The 15,690-nt window shown below is 57.4% G+C and overlaps 1 protein-coding gene across 1 annotated transcript; it reads right to left on the reverse strand.

The window, feature by feature from the left end:
- Nucleotides 1-757: 757 nt before the first annotated feature.
- Nucleotides 758-15,633, reverse strand: CCT7 (chaperonin containing TCP1 subunit 7). Its single transcript, XM_030947348.1, has 12 exons — nt 15,495-15,633; nt 13,851-14,004; nt 12,062-12,168; nt 10,830-10,955; nt 10,213-10,265; nt 8,527-8,698; nt 7,408-7,572; nt 6,428-6,616; nt 5,846-5,943; nt 5,048-5,180; nt 3,190-3,396; nt 758-1,152 (listed from the first exon to the last, which is right to left on the reverse strand). Exons 1-12 carry the CDS (start codon nt 15,498-15,500, stop codon nt 913-915), a joined length of 1,650 nt encoding a protein of 549 aa, XP_030803208.1. The 5' UTR covers nt 15,501-15,633; the 3' UTR covers nt 758-912.
- Between the last annotated feature and the right edge of the window lie 57 nt (nt 15,634-15,690).

Below are 15,690 nucleotides of genomic sequence, written 5' to 3' on the forward strand. Positions count from 1 at the left end.
AGAGGTGTGCTTCATCCTAGAAACACTCCTGGGCTGTGCCTGGAGTCTGCCCTGCTCTGCAGCACAGCATCTGCTGTGAAACAGGGCCAAAACCAGCCTGAAAGGTTCATTTCTAACCCCAGGCCTGAGGCCTCCCTGTGTGGAATGAAGCACAGAACAGAGGACAAGGCCAACTGCCACTGAGACCAACTCGTTTATTGTGCTGGAGCCTGGCTTCAACCTGCCCAGCAGAACAGAACACAAACCAGTATAAATAGGCCCCAGAGCCTGGCTCCAGTCTGGGGGAGGGAACGGCTCCCAGGAGGGAACGGCTCCCAGGAGGGAACGCTCCAGAGGAGGGAATGCTCCTGGGGAGGGAAGGGTCCCCAGGGAGGGAATGCCCAGGCCAGTGAGGCAGCACCGGGCAGGGCAGGGCAGCTCCAGGGCTGTGGCTGTCAGTGCCAGGAGCTGCCTGTGACCACCAGGAGCTGTCTGTGACCACCAGGAGCTGTCTGTGACCACCAGGAACTGCCTGTGACCGCCAGGAACTGCCTGTGACCACCAGGAGCTGCCTGTGACCACCAGGAGCTGCCTGTGACCACCAGGAGCTGTCTGTGACTGCCCCCAGCCAGAGGCTGCCAGCCCTGGGCAGGGAAGGAGCAGCTGCTGATGCCAGTGGGTTTTGAGGAGCCCTCAGTGGCTGTGGGGCTGTCAGCCCTGGGAAGGGGAAGGAGCAACTGCTGGTTTCCCCAGGTTTCCAGGAGCCCTCAGTGGCTGTGGGGCTGGCAGCCCTGGGCAGGGAAAGAGCAGCTGCTCAGTGGCTGTGGGGCTGGCAGCTCTCTGCAGGGGCAGGAGCAGCTGCTCAGTGGCTGTGGGGCTGGCAGCTCTCTGCAGGGCAGGAGCAGCCCGATCCCCGCGGGTTTCCAGCAGCCCTCAGTGGTTGTGGGGCCGGGCACGGGCGCGGCCCCGGGCACCAGCAGCCCCGGCAGCCGCAGCAGGCTCCACGCTGGAGCGCGGGTTGCGGATGGTCTCGTCCACGGACACGATGAGGCACGCGGCCTCCGAGGCGGCCGTCAGCGCGTTGATGCGCACCACGGCCGGCTCCCACACGCACGCCTGGAAATTGTCTGCGATGTCCTCGTTGGTCACGTCCACGCCGTACCACATCCCGCCCTGGGGACAGACAGACAGAGGGACAGATCAGTGCCACATCCCGCCCTGGGGACAGACAGACAGAGGGACAGATCAGTGCCACATCCCCCCCTGGGGACAGACAGACAGAGGGACAGATCAGTGCCACAGCCCGCCCTGGGGACAGACAGAGGGACAGATCAGTGCCACAGCCCGCCCTGGGGACAGACAGACAGAGGGACAGATCAGTGCCACATCCCCCTGGGGACAGACAGACAGAGGGACAGATCAGTGCCACAGCCTGCCCTGGGGACAGAGGGACACAGGGATCAGTGCCACATCCTGCCCTGAGGGACAGAGGGACACAGGGATCAGTGCCACATCCTGCCCTGACGGACAGAGGGACACAGGGATCAGTGCCCCATCCCACTCTGAGAGGACAGAGGGGACAAAGGGGACAGGGATTGGTCATGGGGCTGGGGGGGACTTGGGGAAAGCCTGGGAGGGAAGGCCAGGCAAAGGTGAAGGGAGAGGCTGGAGCCTCCCCCACGTTTCACTGTGAAGGAAAACACAAGAAATCCAAGCTGAGCAGCCTTTGCTTTCAGCCACCAGGGCCAGCAGAGCCTCATGAAGAGGAGGCTCCTTCCAGTTTGGGATCACAGAGTCACCGAGGCTGGAAATGCCCTCCCAGTCCATCCAGTCCCAGCTGTGCCCCATCCCCACCTTGTCACCAGCCCAGGGCCCTGAGTGCCACCTCCAGCCCTTCCCTGGGCACCTCCAGGATGGGCACTCCAAACCTCCCCGGGCAGCTGTGCCATGAAGCTGCAGGAGCCTCAGAGTCCTGACTCCCCTCTGTTCCTGCCTTACTGCCTGGTCCTGCCCCCTCATTTTGGGGCACACCCCGAGCCCCACACCAGCAGCAGGGTGAAACTGCTGGGAGGGACAGAACCCAAGGGACAACCTCCAAGGCCTGGAGTTGGGATCTCCACAAGAGCAGCACTCAGACCCTTCAGCCTGCAGCTCCTGGTGAAACGCTCAGCTCAGCCAGCTCCTGCACTCTGCTTCCTTTAATGTTAACACAGCAGCTCCTGCCTGACAAATGATGAGTTTTTAAGGAGCAAATCAGGACTCCCAGCTCAGGAAGTCACCCGACAGCTGGGATCAAAGGGAAAGCAGCTCCTTTCCATTTATAGCCACCTGTGCCAGGCCCACACCTGATGTGAAACAAACACGGAGTTTAATCAAAGGGGACACGGATCCAACACAGGCTCAGCTGAGCTACACCAGCTCTGACAGGCTCCAGGAGGGAACTGGGGACAAAGGAGCCACACACACACTGCCTCTGGGGTGCCTGGTGTCTGAGGCTGAAAGATGGAGCTGGGGTGTGTATTCCATTGCCACCTGTCAGAGCTGGGGCAGGGATCTGCTGTTCATGGGGCAGTTTTCTTTACCTCTTCCACAGCCAATCCTCCTGCTGGGAGATCTTTTCTGTTCATGGGCCATTAATCATTAATTATCTGCTGTCCATGGCCACTGAGTGTCCCTGCAGGGCTGATCCAATTCCAGCATCCCATGGGGAGATGCTGCGCCCAGGGGAGGAGCCAAGCATTCCTACCTGGATCCAATCTGAGCCTGGAGCAGCACAGCAGCCTTTGCCCCCTGCATTGCCAGAGGAGCAGCTTTCTGCTGCCCTGCATTGCCAGAGGGAGCCCAGGCCCATCTGCAGCAGCCCTGGAGCTGCAGAGGAAAACTCCCCCCTTGTGCAGGATCCCTGCTCCAGCAGCAGCACAGCTGGCACTGCAGGAGGGCTGAGCCCCCATGGGATGGGGCTGTGCCACCCCCTGGCACACAGGGGGCAGGGCATGGTCTGGCTCTGGCAGGGCTGTTTTGTACTACTGCATTTGTATTTTTAATATTCCTAGTTAAGAACTGTTATTCCTATTCCCATATCTTTGCCTGAGAACCCCTCAATTTTAAAGTTATAATAATTCACAGGGAGGGGTTTGCATTTTCCATTTCAGGGGAAGCCCCTGCCATCCCCAGCAGCCAGCTGGCTGTCCAGGCAGCCAGGGGCCGTACCTGGGCGTGCTTGGCGCGCAGCTTGTTGAGGATGTTGGTGGCGTCGAAGCCGGCGTTGTCGCACAGCTGCCGGGGGATGATCTCCAGGGCCTTGGCGTAGGCGCCGATCAGCAGCTGCTGCTTGCCCGGGATGGTGCGCGAGTAATCCCGCAGGAACTTGGAGAGCTCCATCTCGATGGCGCCGCCGCCTGCCACCACCGAGTCGTTCTGCAGGGAGGGACAGGCACAGCACAGGGGCTGTCAGGGCTCTGCAGCCTGCAGGCTCCTGGCAGTGCACAGCCCAGGTCAACGCACAGCCCTGCAGGCTCCTGGCAATGCACAGCCCATGGCAATGCACAGCCCTGCAGGCTCCTGGCAATGCACAGCCCTGCAGGGTCCTGGCAATGCACAGCCCTGCAGGCTCCTGGCAATGCACAGCCCAGGTCAACGCACAGCCCTGCAGGCTCCTGGCAATGCACAGCCATGCAGGCTCCTGGCAATGCACAGCCCTGCAGGCTCCTGGCAATGCACAGCCCTGCAGGCTCCTGGCAATGCACAGCCATGCAGGCTCCTGGCAATGCACAGCCCTGCAGGCTCCTGGCAATGCACAGCCCTGCAGGCTCCTGGCCATGCACAGCCCTGCAGGCTCCTGGCAATGCACAGCCCTGCAGGCTCCTGGCAATGCACAGCCATGCAGGCTCCTGGCAATGCACAGCCCAGGTCAACGCACAGCCCTGCAGGCTCCTGGCAATGCACAGCCATGCAGGCTCCTGGCAATGCACAGCCCTGCCAGTTCAGAGCAATGCACAGCCCTGCAGGCTCCTGGCAATGCACAGCCATGCAGGCTCCTGGCAATGCACAGCCCTGCCAGTTCAGAGCAATGCACAGCCCTGCAGGCTCACAGCAATGCACAGCCATGCAGGCTCCTGGCAATGCACAGCCCTGCAGGCTCCTGGTAATGCACAGCCCATGGCAATGCACAGCCCTGCCAGCTCAGAGCAATGCACAGCCCTGCAGGCATGGCAATGCACAGCCCTGCCAGCCCCAGCCCTGCCACCCCATGGCAATCCACAGCCCTGGTGCTGCTGTCCCTGGGACTGTCTGCCAGCCACAGCAGGGACATGCAAAGAACCTCCAGTGGCAGCTGCAGCAGCTCAGCCCAGCTGTGCACAGGAGTAAGGGGGGTTTGGGGACACTACACCCAAAGGGAGGAGGGATGGCAGCTCACTCCCAACTCGGGCCAGGGAAGCATCCTCACTCTCAACAAGTGTCCAAAACTAAAGCCATTGGCAGCAGCACCTTGCAGCTCAGTTCTGCTGTTTTTCCAGGAGGGAGATCAGGACATTCTTTCTAGAAGCAACAGCTCCAAAACTCCTGACATGCTTCTCCCCAGCCCCTCAGGACATGCAGCCTCAGAGCTTTTAACCAGAAACCCTTCCTACAGCAACAGGTTTTTGTGTAACCCAGAGCTTGGCAGTGTCACCCAGGATCAAACACACATCCAGAGAGGCCTTGGACTTCTCCTGGTGCCCCCAGCCTGCCCTCAGAGCCACTGACTGTCACGCCCCCAAAGTGGGCACCAAGAGAGGGGCAAGTGCCTCTATGGGCATGGACACACATCAATCTGCTGCTCCATCTCCTGAAGCTCCACCCAGCACAGAGCAGTTCCCTTTAGGGTGGAGGATGGAGCAAGCACGAGGCACAGCTGCACAGAAGCGCAGGCAGAACCCAGCGTGCCTGGAGAGCAGCTGCAAACGCTGCCAGAGCCACGCTGAGCCGGCCAAGGAACCGCACTCGAGTGAAGCCACGGGATGTGCTCACTGTGCAGAGCCCTGAGCCAAGCCCTGGTGTGTGTGAGGTGTGCAGGTGCCAGGCTCACCTTGATGGCCCTCCTGACGATCATGATGGCGTCGTGCAGGGAGCGCTCGGTCTCCTCCATGAACTGCTCGGCGCCGCCGCGCAGGATGATGGTGCACGTCTTGGCCTTGGGGCAGCCCGTGAACAAGTTGTACCTGCCACAGGGAGGGTTGGCCATGCACAAGCTGCTGCTGGACAGGCAGTGTGGGACAGAGCCAGCCCTGCAGCCGTGTCCCCCTCACAGCCCCAAGGGACCAAGGAGGAGCAGGGCCAGGGAACACAGAAGTGATGTTCCAGATAATCCAGGGAAATCCGTTCTCTTCCCCTCCAGGGGCTCACACTGAACTGCTGCTCGCAGTTTGCACTTGGCAGGAGCACAGAGGGCAGCAGCCAGCCCCAAAGAGGACTGGAAAGACCCCAGTGTACTGTCCCCAGCTTCTCCTGCACTGACAGGGAAGGGCCAAGCTGGAACATCCCAGAAGTGCCACATCAACCCCACAATGTGGCAGTTTTCCATTACAAATGCAACGGTACCACTGTGCTTTTTACAAGGCACTGCAGAATAAACATGTAGTTTAAAAGCTTTTACATGAAGTAGGATCTCAATGAAATCTCACTCCTGCTCCTGCCCCCTCCCTCAGCCTCAACAAGCAGCTTCTGGCTACAATAAAATATACAATTCAATATACATTTTGTAACAACCTTGTTTTCATCTCAACAGCTTGAGAGACGTTGACCCTGCCAGCGCTTTGACCCCAACTTTTCCACCTGCTAAGAGAAGGCTTGCACAGCACCACAGGTTTGCAGCGGGTGTTTTTACCTCTCTCCCCCAATCTGGGTCTCCTCAAAGAGCTCACAGCGGCCCAGCACATCATCCGACAGGGCATTGACACTGGTCTGGATGGATCCCCCACAGGCCTGCAGGGAATGGGGACAAACATGGGATTAGCACTGCTGACAACCCACACCACCTCCCAGCAGGCTCCACCCTTCAGGGAAAGCTCAGCTGCTGAATTGGTGCAAACCCATCCTGCAGATTCAGGAAAACCCTTCTCCCTCCCTCCCCTCTCATGGACCCAGGCCAACCCTCGACAGCAAAATAAGTTTATGCAGCTTCCAGGTGCTGACTCACAGGCTCCAGAGTCCAGGAGATACACAAAGAAAGCTCAGGAAAAAAACCACTCATGATGGAACAGGGAAGAGCTCAGGAAAATAAACCTCTAGTGATGCACTGATCAGACCTTTATATGGAACACCAGGCTGTCAGGGTGTGAGTGCTCACCCCACGAGAACAGCCTTGTCCTTTCAAACCCTTGTGAGGAGCACTGAGAGCTGTTTGGGAATGCCCAGCCTGGGGCGCCAGAACTTTCCAAAGGCTTTCCTCCAAGCCAAGGGAGCTCACCATCATGGTCCTCTTGAGATCCTCCTCAGGGACACGGCCGGCACAGAACATGTCCCTGTCTGCAAAGTACTGCGTGGCCACGTCCCCAATGGGCAGCTTGGACAGCACCACCTTGGCTCCTGACTTGTGGATTTTGTCCAGTTTGTCATACAGGATGTTCCACTCTGCATCCACGATGGCCTGGTAATCCTGGAGGAGGACAGGGGCACAGGTGTTCCAGTGCCAGGGGATGCCCCACGAGCAGCCCTGGCACAGTCACAAGGGAGGGCCCTGTCCCATGGCACTGCCCAAACGGCTGCTGCAGCCCCTCAGGAGCTCCTGCAGCTCTCCAGGCACTGCTTCATGAACTGGCCCTGCAAGGCCCAAGGCAATCACCCAGAGCTGGTGGCTCAGCACAGCTGGGGCACAGGGACAGCTCACCAACGTGTCCTGACCCTGCTGTGCTTCCCAGTCTGCTGGGCCCCCATTCCTCAGGGCAGCACAGCCTGCCAGGTGATTCCAAAGGTGAATAATGGGCAAAGGCAAACTTATTTATCATGGAATGGTTTGAAAGGTGGAAAGGGACCTTATAAAGGCCATCCAGTGCCACCCTCTGCCATAGGCAGGGACACCTCCCACTGTCCCAGGCTGCTCCAAGCCCCAGTGTCCAGCCTGGCCAGGGATCCAGGGGCAGCCCCAGCAAATCTGGGAATTCCAGCCCAGCCAGGAATTCCTTGCCAAGATGCCAGCCCAATCTCCCCTTTCCCAGTGGGAGCCATTCCCTGGCTCCTGCCCCTGCAGGCCTTGTCTCCAGTCCCTCTCCAGCTCTCCTGGAGCTCCTTTAGGGATTTGAAATATTCCCTGGAGCCTTCCCTCCTCCAGGGGAGCATTCCCAGCTCTGCCAGCCTGGCTCCAGCCCTCCCATCTCACCCATCCCCAGGGGATGAGCAGCCCAGGTGTGACAGGAGGAGGAAGCAGGCCAGGCTTCCTGGAGCTCTTACCTCCACCGTGTTCACTCTGACCTCGGCGTTGTCCTTCTCAGCCTTGAGCTCCAGCTCCACGTTGAGCAGGGCGATTTTGGGGGACTGGTACTTCTTGGGCTGCATCTCAAACCCAGCGTAGGAGAAGGTTTTCTTAAAGGCAACTCCAGCCACCAGCTGTGAGTCCTGGAACACAGGGATCTGCCTCAGGCTCAGCCCCCAGGGCTTCCTGCACAGGGTTAATAACAACTCCCACAGGACACTCCCTGCTCCAGAGGCCTCGTTTACAAAGCCTTCCCAGCACTGTCTCCTTTGATTAACCCACTTTTAGAGGAAATAAGCAGGAGGCATTTCTTTCAGCTCACAAAAGCAGCTTCCTCTCTACCTCTCACAACTCCACAGCCAAAAACTCCTCAGACAACCTGAAGGTCAAGGAATGCTGCAATCAGTTCTCTCCCTGATCTCTTTCCCATTCCTCCCCTTTGAACTTTTGGATATTTCTCATCCACAGCCCCACTGAGGGCTGGTTTTTGCTCTGGTTTGTCTTTCAAGCTCCATCACCACCTCCTGGATTTTCTGCAGCAGGACAGCCCTGTCCAACACCATTCCCTGGCATGAGCCCCTTGATTTCCTGGGTGAAGAAACCAGGATCTGAATCTCCCTCCCCACAGGGGCTGTCCCACAGGATCAACCCCCTACCACATACCCAGGTGCAGTCCCAGACACAGCACGGAGGCACAAACCACACATCCCACCTGCCCTGCCCACCACTGAATCAGCTTCCTGAGGTTTGCCTTGCACTTTTCCCAACCCAGTAATCCTACATGCAACCAGGACTTCTGGAGCCAGAAGTAACAAAGACTTCAAACAAAAATAAATTATTATTTGGAGATAGATGGAATTTTATCAGTAACAATTTTTGCTGCAGTAAGGTGAAGAGTGTATTTAGCTCAAAAACCAGAAACTCTGCCTATGGAAAAGAAGCCCTGCTGAGCTTCCTCCTCACACCAACAGCTTTGCTCCACTTTGGGAACTCCCCAGCAGGCGCTGTCAAGCCAGGCTGCATTTCTGCTAGAGCCAAGGCACCACCAGAGCTGGGATCCCGGTCTCCCACCCCTTCAGGGAGGCTCCAGCACTCACTTCCAGAGCTCCTCCTTGCACCTTCTTTATCCCGATCATCTTGAGCTGCAACAAGTCATCCAACATCATCACAGCATCTACAACCATCTTGGAGAAAAACTCCTTGCTCTGGGAGATGAGCTTGGAGCTCAGGGCTGTGGCTGCACACTTTTCCAGGAGACTCCTCTGCTCACTGCAGAAAGGGAAGGGAAGGAAAAACAAAGGTTTGGTCACCTGCCAGACCTTTTCACAAGCCCTAAACAGTGTATGTGGTTTTGTTAATCACAGGTTTGAGCTGGAAAATATCTTGAAGATCATTCAGTCCAGCACTGCCAAGGCCACCACTGCCCCATGTCCCCAAGTGCCACATCCACAGGGCTTCAAAATCCCTCAGGGATGGGCACTCCAAACCTCCCTGGGCACTTCCAAGGCCTTTCCACGAGGAATTTCCCCAGTGCCCATCCTGAGGCCGTTCCCTCTGCTCCTGTCCCTGTTCCCTGGGATAAGATCCCAAATCCCCCCGGCTGTGCCCTCCTGGCAGGAGCTGTGCAGAGCCACAAGGGCCCCTGAGCCTCCTTTGCTCCAGGCTGAGCCCCTTCCCCTCCTCAGGGACTGCCCCTTCCCAGCTCCCTCAGGGATTCTGCAGCCCCTTCCCAGCTCCTCAGGGATTCTGCAGCCCCTTCCCAGCTCCTCAGGGATTCTGCAGCCCCTTCCCAGCTCTGTTCCTGCCCTGGCCATGCTCCAGCCCCTCAGGGTCTGTCTTGTCATGAGGGGCCCGAAATTCTCTCTGACAGAGGCAAAGATCAGCTCCCTCCTGTCCATGGAGAGAACAAGGTACAAATCCCAGACTGACAAATCCCAGTCTCTTTTTTAGAGCTCGAGCATCAGCCCAGCACTTACAAAGCTGACTGACTCTCATGCAGCTAAAATCAGACAAGAGCAGGTGCTTTCCTTCATCCTGAGGCAGGAAGATGTTCCTGACACCCTCTAAAGGCAGGGTTCACATTCCCTGCAGTACTAACTCAGGCAGTATATGTGCACAGTGGGTGGCACAGAGACACCAGGGGGATGTGCATCCAGCTGCCAGGCTCTGTCCCCCATGGCAACCACTCTATTTCTCATCACAAGACCACATTTGGGTTTTTTTTCCCAGCATTTTTTTTTAGAATTTGGTTTGGACAACCCGTTTTGGTTTATTCAAGATGCTTATGAAGTTGAAATATTTCTAATTAACTGCAGGTATCAGCAAGGTCAAGTGGACAAGAGCTTAAAATCCCCGGAGAAAAGGAACTCCAGTATCCTCCCCTCAGCTGCAGGGATCACTGCTATGAGCTATCTACCTTGGTGTGTGACAGCTAAAAGGGGATCTGATCCTCAGGGAATGCTGAGATTTAACACTGCCACTGACTGCAGCAAGAGCTCCAAGACTCCACTGCTGCAAAAAAGAAACCAGGCCACTTATTTTGGTGCCCAGCTTCCTCCACGAGCACGGGGAGACACTGCCCTACATCATCCCTGCAGCCAGGTGGGAGCACAGCACTGGCCCTGCAGGAGCAGGCAATTCAGGGAAAGTGGGAATAACCCCAGCGTGGGGCTGCAGCTCCAGGTGCCAGGAGATGCCAGCCAGAGCCACAGGATGCAGGAGCACCCTCGCAGCAGGCAGCTGGAGCCCAGAACACAACCAGGTCACCTCCAAGGGAAACTCACTCTTTATCCTCCTTCTTCACAGAGACAGCGATGTCTTTGATCTTGTTCACAGCCTGGCAAAAAAGCAACAGCTGGATTAATGATTTATGCTCCAACCTCTCTCTTTGTATTTTATCTTTTGTTCTCTGCACCAACGTCACTGAAGCTCCAAGTGTTTAATTATTCCACCCCTGCCAGCGCAGCAATTCCAAGGAACACACCAATATCTGAGGAGTGGGAGGAGGCTCAGAGCTGCTCTGCTGCATCTGCTTTCAGCAGAAACCTGGGAATCAAAGGGGACTGAGGAGTGAACCTCCAAAAATCAGCTTAATGGGACCAACAGGCTCCAGGAGACACACAGGTTACTAAGAAGCAGCAGAGAACAGGAGGAGCAGGAGGATGGGAAATGAGTTTTGACATTTCTTCCTTGGGAGAAAACCCAAAGGAAGTGAGAGCACTCCAGAGGTACAGACTGCAAACAGCAGGCCTGGCACAGAGGCAGTGCTGTGCCAAGGGGGCAGCAGGAGATGGCTGCTGGCACTCCCCAGGCCCGTGCCCCAGTGGGCTGTCCCTGGCAGGGTGTCCCTGTCCCTGGGGCAGGCCCAGCTGTCCCCAGGGAGCCGTGCCCTGTGCCTCACCAGCTGCGTGGCCGTGCGGAAGGCGCGGATGATGATCTGGGGATGGAGCCCCTCCTCCACGTAGGGCTTCACCTGCTTCAGGAACTCAGCTGCCAGCAGGGTCACAGACGTGGTGCCATCACCCACCTGCAGGGACAGGGGACACTGTGTCACCCCACGCTGGGCCACCCCCACACTGTGCCACCCCCACACTGTGACACCCCCATGCTGTGCCACCCTCACACTGTGTCACCCCCACGCTGTGTCACCACCTGAGAGCAGCTGCAAAACCACTCCAGAGCTTCCAGGGAAACCAGAGCTCAGGATTTTCTCTGCTCACAGATTTGTGGCTGAATCCCTCAGTGATTCCGAGTGGTCTGCGTGGGAAGGTGTAGCCATGATATTTTCTGAAAAATCCTTTCCTTAGGATTTTTCCTCCTGAGAAGCTGAGAGGCCTCAGGAACAAAATGTAAACAATGGTTATCTGCTGCTGTGGAATGCAACAGGTGCATCTGTGATTGGTCTCATGTGGTTGTTTCTAACCAACGGCCAATCACAGTCAGCTGGCTCGGACTCTGTCCCACACACACGCCTTTGTTATTCATTCCTTCTTTTTCTATTCTTAGCTGGCCTTCTGATGAAATCCTTTCTTCTATTCTTTCAGTATAGTTTTAATGTAATATATATCATAAAATAATAAATCAAGCCTTCTGAAACATGGAGTCAGATCCTCATCTCTTCCCTCATCCTCAGACCCCTGTGAACACGGTCACAGGAAGGGACCTCAAAGCCCACCCAGTGCCAGCCCTGCCATGGGCAGGGACACCTCCCACTGTCCCAGATTGCTCCAAGCCCCAGTGTCCAACCTGGCCTGGGCACTGCCAGGGATCCAGGGACAGCCCCAGCAAATCTGGGAATTCCAGCCCAGCCAGGAATTCCTTGCCAAGATGCCAGCCCAATCTCCCCTTTCCCAGTGGGAGCCATTCCCTGGCTCCTGTCCCTGCAGGCCTTGTCCCCAGTCCCTCTCCAGCTCTCCTGTAGCCCCTGCAGGCCCTGCCAGGGGCTCTGAGCTCTGCCTGGAGCCTTCCCTTCTCCAGGGGAGCATTCCCAGCTCTGCCAGCCTGGCTCCAGAGCAGGCAGAACAAACCCCAGCACTGCCAGAGCAATTCCCAGAGCTAACACTGAGCCAGGGCAGCAGTGGCACTCAGGCTGCTCCCTGTTCACCCCCAGGCACAGGCAGGCTCCCCTCCCACCTCGGCATCCTGCGACTTGGCAATGTCCACCAAGGTCTTGGCGGCCGGGTGCACAACGTCCAGCAGCTTCAGGATGGTGGCCCCGTCGTTGGAGATGGTGGCTTTGCCTGGGGTTCATGGAGAGAAGGAAGTTAAAGGCAGCTTTACACCGTCTCTGGGGGCTCTCAGGAGATCCCAGCAGGTTCCTCTGCTCCACCAGAACTGAGTCCTGTCAGCCCATTCGTGGAGCAGGCTCAGTGAAGTCAGTCTGAGAGCAGAACAACTTTCCACACCAACAAAGGCCTGGAATTCATTTCCCTCTTCTCAAAGGCCTCCCCAGACAGCTAAAACCATACTCTAGTCTGTGACTCTCATGAACAAAGAACCTAGAAATCATATTAGTTATCATAGGAGAAATCCAATTATCCTTTTGAACAACAATTTATTACAGTTCCTATCTGTAAAAACCATTTAAAGACAATACTAAGCCTTTTCACTCCACCCTTCAGTAACAAAAATAATAAATAATTAGTTTGGGGACTGGTGATTTCATACAAGTCTTTTCAGAGTGATGGCAAAGCTCATCTCTTAAATCACACTCCAAAAAAAAAGATTAAAAATCAACCCAGGAACATCCACTGACCTCACACTCAGCCACAACTGCTGAGTAACTCCACAGGTGTCATGAGCCTCATTTAAAAACAGAGATGACCAAAAATGCCTGAAGCAAGGTTCAAGCCTCTGCTTCTCCTGTCTGGCACAGAATTACACTGGATGCATCCAACTGATGCCTCAGGTTTAGCTTTTCTGTTTTTCAGACTCTGTGCTGCTTTAGTGTGTGGGTCTGAGCTCCATATGAGGGGATGGAGACAAAACAATTCCTGCTCCAGCTGGGCACCGAGGACAAATGACCCAAATCTCAGCCCAGGAGCACAAACACCGTGGGCTGGAGAGAGAAAAACAAGCAGGGTGGGACTGCAGGGGCTAAAGCTGCAATGGGACAATGAACTGCAAGGTGCAAATGGAGCAGAACTGATCAAAGGGAGAGACCCCGTGCCTGGTCCTGCATTTTGGGGCCATTTTGGGTCATCTTGGGTTCATTTTGGGACCATTTTGGTTCATCTTGGGTTCATTTTGGGACCATTTTGGTTCATCTTGGGTTCATTTTGGGACCATTTTCGTTCATCTTGGGTTCATTTTGGGACCATTTTGGTTCACTTTGGGTTCATTTTGGTCCATCTTGGGTGCAGCCCTGGCTGGGCTCTTGTGCTGCCCAAGGTGGATCCATTGAGATCCTTTTAATAAATCCCTGCTTTATTCTTTAACTCCATCTAGTCTCTGTTCTAGGGCAGCCTTCCCAAGGCATCACATTCCCCGACTCAGCATCTCTCCAGGTCCCCCAGGGGAGCAATGAGGGAATCCTCAGGCTGGACTGGCAATCCTCCTGCCTCCTACAGGGGACACCGAGGTGTTGTAGTGACACTGAGAGTGACAGTCTCACTTGGCTGTGAGAGCCGAGCCTGGCAGGGGCTGGGGCTGCCCCAGATGGCCGGGCTGGGTTTGGCTGCCCCAGCTGGGTTTGGCTGCCCCAGATGGGTTTGGCTGCCCCAGCTGGGTTTGGCTGCCCCAGCTGGGTTTGGCTGCCCCAGATGGGTTTGGCTGCCCTAGCTGGGTTTGGCTGCCCCAGATGGGTTTGCCTGGGTTTTGCTGCCCCACATGGCCCGGCTGGGTTTGGCTGCCCCACATGGGTTTGGCTGCCCCACATGACCCGGCTGGGCTCAGTGCTGCCCAGCACTCCCGCCGTACCCACCCCGGTCATCCACGATGAGCTTGTCCATGCCGCGCGGGCCCAGCGTGGTGCGCACGGCCTCGGCGATCACCTGGCAGGCGTTGATGTTGCTGACCAGCTGCGGGATGCCCTGCGAGGTGTCCGTGCCCTCCTTCAGCAGGATAACCGGTGTTGGCTGCAGGGGGAGCACAGCACAGCTGTTAGCCCAGCCCCAAGGACCCACAGAGAACTCCTGACAGCCCACAAGGCACCAGTGTGCAGGAACAAGGCCAAAAATACAGCCTCGGTGTAATTCCTCTGCCCCACACCACCCTGCTGCTTTCCACTGCTCCCACAGCACGGGGAATTCACAACCGCTCCACTACAGGCTCAGGGACACCCAGGGACTGTCCCAAAAACAATGGGGGCTCTTTGGAGCAGAACCACTGAGGCTCTGGTCTGATGCTGGCCTGGAGGAGACAGAGTGTGCAGGATTTACAGAGACACTGAGGAACCAAACAAACCTGGGTGGTGGAAGCACCAGAGCAGCTGGGGCTGCCCCTGCATCCCTGGCAGTGTCCCCGGCCAGGCGTCCCTGCCACGGCAGGGGTGGCACTGGATGGGATTTAAGGTCCCTTCCAATCCAAATAATCCCATGAGTGCTGCAACCACCTCACAGGCAGAACTCAGGCAAAGCCCAAACACTGCCCAAATTTGGGATGCACTGGCTCAGAACAGCTGCCAGCAGGCACAGAGCAGAACTGAACTGTGCTTGGTGCACTGAGGGGGTGCAGGCACAAGAAAAGGAGCTACTGCACAGGTTCAGTGATGGGCACAAAGAATATCCTTGGGCTCTGCAGCATCTCTTCTAGGAGGAGCTGGGCCTGCTTAGGCTGGAGAGGGATCCCATCAATCCATAGAAATCTCTCCGAGGCAGTGCCAAGAGGTGTGTGCCAGACTCTTTTTGGTGATGCCCAGTAACAGGACACAAATTAAAATATAAGAAGTGAGGTGAACCTCAACATGAGGAAGAATTTCTTGCCATGGAGGATGACAGAGCCCAGGGACAGCTGCACAGGGAGGGCCTGGAGTATCCAGCCCCGGAGACATCTCAAAGCCACCAGGAGACATTCCTGTGTCACCTGCTCCAGGTGACCCTGCCTGGGCAGGGGGTTGAGCTGAGTGATCTCCAGCCCTGACTATCCTGTGATCCCTGAAACCCGAAGAGATTCTGTGGCAGAAAACGCACAGCTTTCCTCCACACCCAGCAGAGCAGGAATCCCGAGGGAAAAGGACCCGCTTGTCCCCGGGGAAACCAGGCTGGACACACCTCCCGCATCACCGCGGGGCTGGAGCCGGAGGGGGCGCGGGGGCCAGGGCCGGGCCGGGGGAAGGCTCTAGAGCGGCATGGAGCTCGGGGCTGCCCGCTGCCAGCTCCCGTCCCTGCAGCCAGCGCAGCCCGGCTCCGGCTCCGGCTCCGGCTCCAGCGGGCGCGGCCGCGGCACTGCCCGGTTACCGCCAGGCCTGCGCGCCGGGGCGGCTCCATCCGCGCGGCCCGGCCCGCCGCGACCCCGCCACAGCCGCTCCCTGGGCACCGGCGGGAGCGGCCCGGCCCGGGCAGGGCGGCGGGACGCGGGGACGGCGGCGGATGGCGGCGGATGGCGGCGGATGGCGCGGGTCACTCACCATCATCGCGGCGGCTGCTCGCTCCCGGCCCCCCACAATGCACCGCGCACGCCCAGAACCTTCCCGGGGGCGGGCCGGGGGTGGAAGCACAATTTGGCAGGGAGGGAAGAGGGCGCGCAGCGTCCGGAAATGCTAGGGCTCACTATTTGGCAGCGAACGCCGTGGTGACAGCGGGCTGCCCGCGCCGGCTCGCGCG

This window comes from Camarhynchus parvulus, chromosome 4 (genome assembly GCF_901933205.1).
Source record: "Camarhynchus parvulus chromosome 4, STF_HiC, whole genome shotgun sequence".
NCBI classification, from domain to species: domain Eukaryota; kingdom Metazoa; phylum Chordata; class Aves; order Passeriformes; family Thraupidae; genus Camarhynchus; species Camarhynchus parvulus.